Source organism: Plectropomus leopardus, chromosome 14, assembly GCF_026936395.1.
Source record: "Plectropomus leopardus strain MGB_pleo_1.0 chromosome 14, ASM2693639v1, whole genome shotgun sequence".
In the NCBI taxonomy this organism is placed as follows: Eukaryota; Metazoa; Chordata; class Actinopteri; order Perciformes; family Serranidae; genus Plectropomus; species Plectropomus leopardus.
This window is the reverse complement of record NC_142189.1, coordinates 6,299,200-6,310,546: the sequence shown is the minus strand read 5'-3', so window position 1 is coordinate 6,310,546 and position 11,347 is coordinate 6,299,200. Positions and strand designations below refer to the sequence as shown.

Sequence of the window (11,347 nt, the reverse complement as noted above, 5' to 3'; positions counted from 1 at the left end):
AATGTGGTCCTCTTTTTTTTTTTTTTTTTAAATGTTTTCCACAAAACAAGTCACACAAGATGAATACAAACAAGACTTTTATTTTTTTTAATCGTTCACAATTTAGGAAAACAAAACAGCTTTGGGGCTTACATCCAGGAAATAAAGACAAAGCAGATGCATTGTAAATAAATTCATCACGCTTGAAAGAATTAATCTGCCTCGCAAACAGAGAGGGGATTTAGTTTTAAGGTTTCTAAATCACATTAAGAGTTGGCACCTTTTCTTCACTGTGCAGTTTGGATTCTGTAAAACGACGTCGTGGTAAACGGAAACAAGGTCACGTCCGGATGCTGAAAGTCTCCGGTCAGGTTTGGGGATTAAGAGGCACATTAAAACATGAGCCAGAAGATGTCCCAACCTTCAGGAGGACGAGCAGCAGCACGTCAACATCAGGAGTCTAAATGAGCAACTAAACGAGCCAACTTTGCCGCGTTAGCAGTCGACTCCCCCTGCGAAAACGGAGGTGGAGCACATTCAGGCAGCCCGAGATCATCTTTTCAAAGACTGATTTCAAGATGCTTTTAGGAAACTTTCATCTATTGACTTAAAACAGACAACAGAGTGAAAACACAATCAGGGTGGAGCGCTAATTCACTTCATGATAAAATAGAACCTCTCTGCAAACCGTTTATTCGCCGACAGCTGCAAACCTGCAGAGGGGAGACGGGGTGTCGATTAAATTTAGGGGGAAATTAAGAGCAGGCTGCAGCTTCTTTTTAAAAATCAGTTCTTAAATTTCAATATTCTTAACTTTTTTTCATAAATAATTATACATTTTTCATGATTAAAAAAAGTGTCCATATGCAATCACATGATGTTAGTGTTTTTCAGATTCAGTGCTGGGTTTTCTTTCCACTCGTGGAGTCTCTGTTTCTGTTCATTTACATCGTTCACGAAGCAGGCGGTAGCAGCATCTCACTGGCACTCCGACGTCCAAAGTCCACCTCGAGTTTGTTCGCTCACGCACTCATCGTGGGAACTTGCTGGTATCATTTCGGTCTCGGCTGGTTGTGTAGTTCGGTCATCCACTTGCTATAAAAGTGTTTTGGCGTGTGAAATTCAAAGAACGGTTGTGGAAAGTTTCAAATCCCTCCGGCGCGTTAACCGTCAGATGAGAAGATTCAGGTTGTTGTGGTCGGTAGCTGCTCGTCAGTTGAGTTTGATGGGCAGGTCCTCTCCGTATTTGCGGAGGAACTTGCTGTGGTTGTGGTCGACGGACCAGAGGGGAGGGAGGTGGCGAGGCTGCATGGTGGTGAGGAAGTGCTGCCTCCAGCGGCGCTCCAGGTCCATCAGGCCCCGCAGGCCCTGCTCGGCACAGGCTCGCACCACCTTCAGACCGTGAGGCACGTACGCCTCGTTGAAAATCCTTCAGAGGAGAGAGGAGCAGTCAGAGGGCGGGCGCACACTCACGGCCTAGAAATCAATCTGAAGCGGCGCTTTAACGACTGCATGCAACGCCACAGATGACGATTTGAGCTCGAGCGATCACCTGGCTGGGCGGATTTTCTTATCCGCCATCAGCTTATCGTAAATAAGTCACAAGAAACTGCGGCAAAGAAATGTAAAACTGGGTTTGGTGGAGAAAACCAAATATCAATATTTTTGCCCAAACACCTAAATATCGTTACTGCAGGGTCGAGTACTGGTGCTTTCACTACATAATTACATGAGAGTTTTGGTAATCATCACTAATTCTTCCCTGCAGGATTTCATGGGCTGTTTTTGTGATTGATGCAACCTGAAATATCTGATCTCACTGCAGCTTCTCTAAAAAAACAGCAGCTCATTTTGCAATGTTTAGAGGTTTGTTGCAATTAAATTGAGGGAGTAAATGAAAATTTGATTGACTTTAAATTGTTGCATCACTTTACATCAATGTTGCTTTTCAAACCAGAACAAACCAGGTAACACTTACAATATTATGAACCAAAAACTGATATGAAATGTCATCTCATATCATAATATCAATGTAACATCTACATTTTGCCCGGCCCGGTAAACCCGGTAATTTTTAAAAGGTTTAATTTGAAGCATTTACATAAAAAAATAACACTGACAAATTAATCAGTCAGATGTTAAACTCAAAATATTGATATTTTCATAAATAAATAAAATAATACAGAATCAGACAGTTAAACTGAACTTAGTGAATCAGAGAGATACTCCTGATTCAAACTTCAGTTCATTAACCAGAGTAATGAGGAAAAATAAACCACAAATGTCTGTGAGCGCACAAACAACCCCATAAAAGTAAATGATCGGCAAACTTTTATTGACACGAGCGATTCGTTTTGATTCGTCGCTGATGTTTGACCTGTATTTATTACCAGTTTTATCATCTGTCTGACATTAAGGATTTCATACACTACTGGTATATTTATTAATTAACTTGATTAATTATTTTTATCTGTTCATGAGTCTCATGACGCACGGAGCTAAAAATGTTGCTGAAGCCAAAAATGATAAAATACTCATCTTATATTTTTTTGGGTATGTGGTCACTTGAGGCTCATTTTCATTAGTATAAATATTCGATCTTGCAGTTAGCAGCACCGTCGACAGAGCGTTTAAAATTTTTGGTCCATACATTCGCTTTCATTTATCCTGCAGAGCTGGAGATGTTATTCACAATAAAGATACTTCATTTTGGGATGATTTTCTTTTGGTAGTCTCAAACTGAACTCCCAGTTTTATCTCGAGTGTTTCTCGTTGCTGCTTCTAGTGTTAAAAGTCAGTTTGTTTGAGGTGAGAAAATATTTGTTTCAAACTCGAATAACCTCAGAAATGTAACAAACCAAAAATAACTTTTTTTTGTTAGTTTTAAGTGTAAATCTTTAATCTCACAGCGTGGACAGAAGCTCACCTCGTCTCCAGTCCGGCGGCCTCCTGCACCACCTCGTCTGTCAGCTCCTGCTCCTCGTTCATGTCCAGGAAGCTCTTGATCAAAGCCTGCAGCTCCTCTCGCCGCTGCTCCGGCAGCTCTTCTCTGGCGGTGTGCAGAGCGCGAGCTGCTGAGCGCACCCGCCGTCGGTCCGAGTCCTCCAGCAGGCGAACCCCCTCCTCGCAGCCCTGAGGGGCGGAGAACTCTTCAGCCAGACGCTGCTTCAGGAAGCTGTCGTGCACGTTGGAGGCGGCGTGGCAGCTGGTGCAGAGCAGCAGGATGTCGTGGGAGTTGTGGTCCTTCATCTCGGTGGGAAAATGCCGTCTGTACTCGTGTGGCACAATGTTTTTCCTGCTGGACCAAAGAAAAATGTGAATTCATCTGATCTGCCATGTAATTAAGATCATAAGCAAAGATGAGTCTGAGAATAACAATTAAATATCTCATTTGTAGGGGCGTACGGTGGCTCAGCGGATAGAGAGGGCGCCCCACGTACAGAGGTTGTGTCCTCTGTAGTAATAATAATAATAATAATAATAATAATAATAATAAATAAAAAAATTAAAAAGCTAAAAAATATTTAAAATAAAATATGTTTTTCTGTAGGGTATATTACATATAATTATACATATAGATTTCTTGATATTTTTTGATGATTTTTCATTGATTTTTTTTTTTTTAAAACAATTTTCGGATCATTTTTTTGGTCATCTTTTGCAGTTTGCGAGACATTTCATGCCAACTTGCTTATTTCATTTTCCACTGTGTTTTTTTGGAAAAAAAACAAAAAACAATCAGTTCATGTTTCAAAGATTTAAATACTTTTGCGAGATGTCTGAATGCAGCACAAGAAAACTGATGCTGATCCAGGTTTAAGGGTTAAGGGAAGAGAGAACAACTTCAATTTCACATTAATTGAAACCGAGATGTAAAGTAAAACATGTCGAACCTGATGTAGGAATCTGCTTTGCCGCACACCACACACAGATTCTCCTTCGCTGTGAGATAGTAGTCCTGCTGCGAGTCGGGACGTCCCGACGGCTCGAACAGCAGCCTCACGACAAAAGGATCTTCACTCTGGAGCACTGAGTCACAAACGGAGATCGTGTCAATCACATGTTCAGGCGACATAAATGCAGAAAACAGAGTAACGTACTCTTAACTGAATGAAAGAGGGAGATATTTTAAAAAAGTCGATTTACAGACATTGTGTTTTAGTGTTTAAATGTTGGGAGTTAATCTGGTGTACCTCCTATTCCTTTATCTAGGTACCATTTGGCTTTCTTCTTGTCACAGGTGCACAGAGGCTGGCCATCAGGAGCATGGAGGAAGCAGTTATCATAGAGGGGAGACTTTCTGTAAAAAACACAAATACAGAGGGGTTGCTCAACAAAAAGTTTCAGTCTCTATAGCCCAATTTAATTTTTTTCTACAAGTTCATTTTGGATTTAAAAAAAAGGATAGAGGAGATGACAGTGGCATCTAGCATGTTAAAACCACCTTTCTGCAGCCCTAAAATCACATCCTGCAGAGCTGGAGCTTTTTACAGACAAGAAGAAATATACCTTTATTCATTTTTAGCCATTTGGCAATTCGTCTTTTTGGCTTTGTGCGGTCTGTCCTCACCTGGCAGAGTAGCCCACACCCAGCGGCTTCCGCTTGTTGTTCTTTCGAGGGTCTGGGACTTGCTGATCTCCAGACTCCGGGCTTTCATTACTGGGCGTCTTCCGCGTCTTCCGTCTCCTCTCTCCATCACAGGCTCTGTCGTCTCCGTCTCCTCGGCCCCTGAAGGGCACGTCCACCAGGCCCTGGCAGCGGGAGGCCAACTCGGAGTAAGAGCTCCCGCTGGAAGATGCGAGTCCGGCTTCAGAGCGGAGGCCGAGGAGATGGAGGAAGAGAGCGATGGAAACTTGGGCGTCTCTAGCGGCGTAAGTCATCTGGAACGAACAGATGAGAAAAGTTTAGGAGGAAAACAGAACAGGATCAAAGCGCGAGCTGCTGCTAGAAACATGAAACTCTCACGGATAATGTCTCGATCCTCTAGGTTTATCAAATATGGAATAATTTTAATTTTGTTCCTGACAAATCACATTTTCTGTTTCTTTTGCAGACAGCTCTAAATGAAGTGTTGTTTTTTAGCAAAGAAAATGAAATTTAAATTTTTAATTTTGTAAATCAGTGGGTTTCTCTATAGCCATGTTGTGGTTGTTCCTGATTAAATTAAAGTATCTTACTCTTTAAAAAAAGGTCCATCTCTGTATGGATCCTTCAATAATCTTGTTACACTAAAATAACAAATTGAGCCTTTCAGTGGCAAAAACAAACACTTTTAGTGGACGTACTCTGTCAGTATGAACATACGCAGAGTGGTTACATTATAGCCAAAATGTTGGTCCTATTAGTAATTTAAACACAAAAACATAACTCTTTAACTCCGTATTTTTAGGTTTATTTGACGAGCAGAAAGCCACAAAATAACTCTCCCACACGGTGGCAAAGGGTTTGTTTTCCTCCTCTGTGTAAAAGGATCTGACTTTTTATGGACGTTCCAATAAATACAAACTGTGTCTATAGCTGCCGAATGTGTCCGAAATTGAATTCATCCTTGATGCAAACTGTATTTTCAGTTTTCTCAACATTATCTTCTTATCATCTGCAGGATCCAGCTGCCGTTTGTAGCTTCTGTATCAGGATTTTAAGTTTTGTGATTGGACGTTTCTTTGCCAAAAGGCACCTTTGCAGTTTTCGTTTATTTCTCACATTATGTGTTGGAGGACACAACCTGGTAACCTTTGACTTTTTATGAGAAAAAATAAATGATAAAGCATTTGTTCATCTTTTGTACGAATAGTTTCATGTGGATCCAAGCTGTGTAAATACTCCAACTGCCAGACATTTCTAGAAGCAGGGACATCCAAAACAGCTGCCCTCACATGACATTTCTTAATCTTCTATATCTTAAATAGCTGATTTATTCACTGAGGCAGATTTGACAAATAGGAGAAAATGTGAGGCTTGCTGTATTACAATGAATCACCACCTGCTGCAGCGTCAGTTGATCTGCCTCCCAGTCACTGCAGCGCAGCTCCAGAGATTTATCTAGAGACACATTCAACAGATCCTCTGCCAGAGACTTCAGGCTGAGGCCATTATTCACTGGCGCTTGCCTAAAAAATGGAGACAGAATTTAAGAGGATCATCACAATGTGACAAACACAAAAGAGGAAAAAGACTTCGATAAGAGACAAACAAACCGTGCCTTTGTCTTAAGGCCAGGTAGCGCAGGTCAACTGTACACGTCAGCGACAGACCGTAGTCACGCGTCAGGCGCTTTCCGTCTTCATAGCAACCGACGCCAACCTTCAAAATGTGCGGGTCTCGGAGGACTTCCATTAAGCTGAGAGGGAACGGCTGCTGGCCGCTGCGAAACGCCAGCAGCCTCACCAAGACACACAGACCTGAGTATGTGGCCATCTGCAGCAGGGACACCGCAGAGGTCCGGCCCTTCACGGACACCTGCAACAGGAAGCAGCAGCCAGTCAGACAAAACACGAGCTCTGTGAGCTGCTGGAGGATGTTTACAGAAAAACTCCACCCCTCTGATACAGATCGTCATGTTCAATGTTAACTGCATTTGAGTAGTTGTTTACTTTTGCACCAGGGAGTGCGATTTAGCTTTCTGGACTATCTGGACCATCGACCTTCAACAGACAGCCAAATTATTTTTGTTCCTATCGTCCATGAAATGTCAAAAACAAAAGATTTGAAAAATGGAGTTCACAATTCTACAAATCCAAACATATTTATCAGACCTCAGTTCAAATACTAAAGATATTCATTCATGTAACTGGTCAACAGGAGAAGCAACTGATCACATTTGAGAGGCTAAAATGGTTAATGGATTATCAAAATAGTTGCCATTTAATTTTCTGTCAATCACCTAATGCATAAATGGCTATTATTTTAGCTCTACTTGAAAAGGTTTTATTTTGTCTGAACTAACTATTTTAAACCTACAGATATTTTATTAATACTAACAAATGATGGAAAAAAGAAGCAAATATTTAACATTTTTGCTTTAAAAACCGGGGTGGGGGAAAAAAATCTGCTTATCACAATATTTCGTCTGTCAATACTGTACAGATGCAGAAGTATCTTTTTTTTATTATAGAAATTATTAATGTTGCAAATACAAATTCAACTGTGGGTAGCTGACCAGAATTATAAAATCAATAGTTTTTTTAGACCATTAGATATTTTTTATAAGTGATATTAGTGAGAAACTTTATTTTTAAATCTTTATCTTATTGAATAGAACGGATGTTGATTTTTTTCCCCTCTGGGAACATAACTTAAAGTTGAAAAAGAGATACTGCAATGTCTGTCACAAAACATTTAAAAATGCAATAATATTATATCCAGACTATTGTGATAATGTCATAACGTGGAGCCTCTAGTGATTCCCGACCCTTTTAAAAAAAATAAAAGAAACTGTATATAAATTTTCTGTGAATAGACTGACTGTATGAGCTCTACCTATTTAAGTTAAATGAGAATATTTGTGTGATTTTGTGTCGTCTGTATGAGGACAGCTGCCTACACAAATAAGCAAAAAAACCCAAATAAACAAGCAATTAATCATTCAGGGTGGATTTTTCCTCTTCATATGTAAAAACATGCAAAAGGTATTTCTTACGCCTTTAATCTTTACCCATTCACAGTCGAGCCCCAGCACGGGGAGGACCGACAGCTCCTTTTGCATCAGCGGCCACAGCTGCTGCCACTCCTCGTCAGAGCTCACCATCACTGGTTTCACGCCCAGCAGCTGTTCAGAAGACGGTATCGGTAAAGGAAGGAGCTGCTGTGAGGTCTGACACTTCACAGCCTTAAACTCCTTCACCACAACCCGTGGCGGTTCGACGAAATGACACTCCTCAGCTGTGACATCCTTTTCCACAGGACGGGCAGCCTCCACAGGATCAGCCGCCTTCTGGACGAAAGGCAGCCTCTTCCTTTTTGTTCGGTAAACTCGCCATACGAGCAGCCCTCCCAAAGTCGCCCCCAGTACTGTTGTTATGACAGCGGTCAAAGGCCCTCGATGAGACATGATGACGTGTAGTGATCCTCAGCTGGCTGAAAAGTGCAAACCTATAGCCAAAAACACATCCTAGACCAGGTCAACGGTCAGACCTGCATGCCCTAAATAGCCTAATCAAGTTTGGTTATAAAAAGTTGATTTTTTTTACCTTTTCTGTGTCAGTGGGATCCCATGTAAACCTGACTCTGCTTCTGTGATCTGGAAAGGCACCGCATCTCCCTGAACAAAAAACCCCACAAATCCTTCATTCGTAAACAAAATCAAATCACGTTTTGTTGTCACATATGCAGTCATACACAGTACAAAGTAGAAAGAAATTCTTGGAGACGTAGCTCCTAGGCTTGGGTAATATTAAGATTTCATGGTATACTGAGTATTTACAAATTGAATTTTCAATACTGTCAAAAACAAAGATGATGCTTTTTCTATTAAACTGATACAGAGATGTTTACTGAGCACCATGAAGACAGTATTACCAGCATAGTACACAAGAGAGATGGAAAAAAAGAGATTAGTTGATATAGACGTTTTTTGTTTTTTTTTTAACGAAGGAAAAATGTCCAGTGTCCAGAAATGTCCAGAAATATATTCCCAAGTGTATATTTTGAATGACTTTACAAAAACAATATAATTTTTAAGCTTTTTTGTCAAACTGTTTTTGTGCAAACTGCAAGGTAATTTGCTTTTTCACTTTACAAAAATTTCTTGCTAACTTTTGGGTAATTTCTTCTTTTGTTGCTTATTACCTTCTTCCCATTTGATTTTAAAGGGTTTATATATAATTACATAATATGGTTGATAGTAGGGTTAATATATATATAGCATATGTAGGTATGCATATACATTATGTCTTATATATCTTTCGCTTTCTAATGCCCTAATGTTTAATTCTATGTATAAATATTTTTATTCTTTATTTTATCTTCTTTGCACCGTGGGCATGGAGAGAAACGTTATTTTCAATTCCTGTATGTCTAACATACATGTCAGAATTAACAGTAACGCTGACTTTGAAATAAATATATTAAATTCTATTTTTCCTCTTCTTTGTTGAGCAATACTTTTGTGTGACAGGAATTAAAAGCCTGACCCAAATATAAGCGTGTTGACTTGAATGATTTAACCGAAATAGAGCCCGGGTTATTGATTCAAGTTTCACGGTAGGTCACAGAATTTAACGGGTCACAGAATTGAGCGTAACACCAGGTCACAGGTCAAGTTGTGGCACGTTAGCTACTTCAAAAGGTGGTTTGTTACTACAACGCCATCTATGTTATGCTAATGTCAAAGCAGATTAAAGACACCAGTGCCACTTAAACTGAGTACTAAGCTGCTGCATGACTAGTTGTAGAGTTTATACCAGTTCATGTAAAATACCGGTGCAGCAGCGAGCTGCTGCTGTCAGTTCATCGTTATTAAAGTGAACGTTTCACGGCTAGCTAACGTTAGCAACTTCTGCTAGCCGTTGACCGTTAGCTGTGGGACAACAGCGTCAAAAAGACGACCTACTACCCTTTTTTATCATATGTGTAAATTATATTTTAAGGCAAAACTAACGAACATCTGTTTCTGATATTGTTTTGGTTCGTTTTTCTCGTTAATACAAAGTTAAACCAGCTTTAGCCTGTTAGCCACCGTGGCTAGCCGGTTAAACTGCTAGCCTGTTAACTCTGCGTTTTGTCTTTACGCCGAATTGGATGCAAACTAAGTAGCAGCAGAGCAGTGCTTTTGTGTAGTAAAATATAAAGTTTGGTGCTTACCTTTACGTTTTTAACCAACACAACATCACTTTCACACACATGTACTCCTGCTTGTCTGTACTGAACTGACCCATGTCTTCCGGGCTGTATTTATAGGCTGCTGCACCGGGAAGAGGCTCCGCAGCCAGCGCCGCCTGCCGGAGAGACGGAACAACAACAGAGAAGAGCAAAACAAAAGACAAACTTCCGTCATGTTTTGTTTTTATTTATTATTACTAAAAAGTTTACTGAGCTTGCTATAACATCTCCTGGATCCCACAAATAACACCTTTTTTTTTAAATTTTTTTTTTTTAAAAAAAAAGACATTTATACTTTATTAATTAAAGATTCAATTAAATTATTAATTAAATTAATTAAAAATTCTATAAGAACAACAGAAAAGTGCAAAATAGAAGACAACTGTAAGCATCTGCTGCAAACAAATTAAATGAAATGATAAATTAAATAAATTAAAATTTTTATTCCCATAAAAAAAATCCATAATTTATTTATTATTTCAAATGTGCAATAGGGTTTTTAAGGTGCAATAATTCTTTATATCATTGTCTACTACTACAATATTTGGCGCAATATTTCAGCCACAGCAATCCTCTGTGTGATTATTCAAATGTTACGCATATTGTATATATTCTAATTGTTATTTTTGTTTAGGTATATCTTTGTTGTTCATTGTTGTAGCGGTGCACACATCTTTATATTTTCATATTTCAAACTTGCACACTAGTTTATACATTGTATTGCAGATGAGACAGTTTTTATATTTTTCACACTAATAATATGGCACATTATCCATGTTATAATTTAAATATTCACATATGAGTCTTTCTTAATATTTATATTTTTACACACTTACATAGGCTACTCAGCATACTAATTATTATTATGAAATATTTACATACTAGTGCATTTTTTGTTTTACTATTTATGTATTGTTTTATATTTTATATTTTTGTATACTTGTGCTTGTACTTCTATTTGCAAGAATTCTCTATGCTGGCATCAGAGTGACTGTAACGAACCACAATTTCACCCACGGAATCAATAAAGTATTTCTGATTATGATTATGATTATTAAGTACATTATGCATGCACTAGTACCACCACGGCAGCAACAAGTATTTTTATCATGGATAATTCGACCAATAACTAATTTTTAGACTTTAAAACGCTGATGAACAATAAAATTAGAATTACCGCCTCATGGTCATATGCCTCCACAAACAAGTCGAACCTTGACCACTAACTTCTAATCATTTCATTCTTGAGTCGACAGACAGAAAAGCAAAAAACATAATACCTCTGGCCATAGCTATAGCAGGTGCAGAGCCATAAAAATGCAAATAAACGTTTCCCAGAGTCCAAGACATTTTCAAATTGGCTATTTTGTCTGACAAACAGTCACAAAACCTAAAGATATTCTATGTGCAAATGTATAAAACTAAAAATGAAGCAAATTCTCACATTGAAGAAGCTCGACGCGAGTGTTTGTCATTTTTGTTCAATAAATATAAAGAAAATTGTTGCTGATTGCTTTCTGCCAACTAATTAATTAATTTATGGGTTTC

The 11,347-nt window shown here is 38.9% G+C and overlaps 1 protein-coding gene across 4 annotated transcripts; it reads right to left on the bottom strand.

Moving 5' to 3' along the window:
• Window positions 1–60: 60 nt before the first annotated feature.
• Window positions 61–9,907, bottom strand: exd2 (exonuclease 3'-5' domain containing 2). Of its 4 annotated transcripts, none has more exons than XM_088087257.1 (10): window positions 9,782–9,907; window positions 8,170–8,240; window positions 7,620–8,090; window positions 6,178–6,439; window positions 5,964–6,085; window positions 4,550–4,860; window positions 4,173–4,279; window positions 3,873–4,008; window positions 2,906–3,277; window positions 61–1,408 (listed from the first exon to the last, which is right to left on the bottom strand). In XM_088087257.1, the coding sequence occupies exons 3-10, from the start codon at window positions 8,028–8,030 to the stop codon at window positions 1,192–1,194; spliced, it is 1,938 nt and encodes a 645-aa protein (XP_087943383.1). In that variant the 5' UTR covers window positions 8,031–8,090; window positions 8,170–8,240; window positions 9,782–9,907; the 3' UTR covers window positions 61–1,191. The 4 variants fall into 4 exon arrangements, with proteins under 4 accessions (XP_087943383.1, XP_087943386.1, XP_087943384.1 ...); XM_088087260.1 differs by having other exon boundaries at window positions 7,635–8,090; XM_088087258.1 differs by having other exon boundaries at window positions 7,620–8,071.
• Window positions 9,908–11,347: the final 1,440 nt, after the last annotated feature.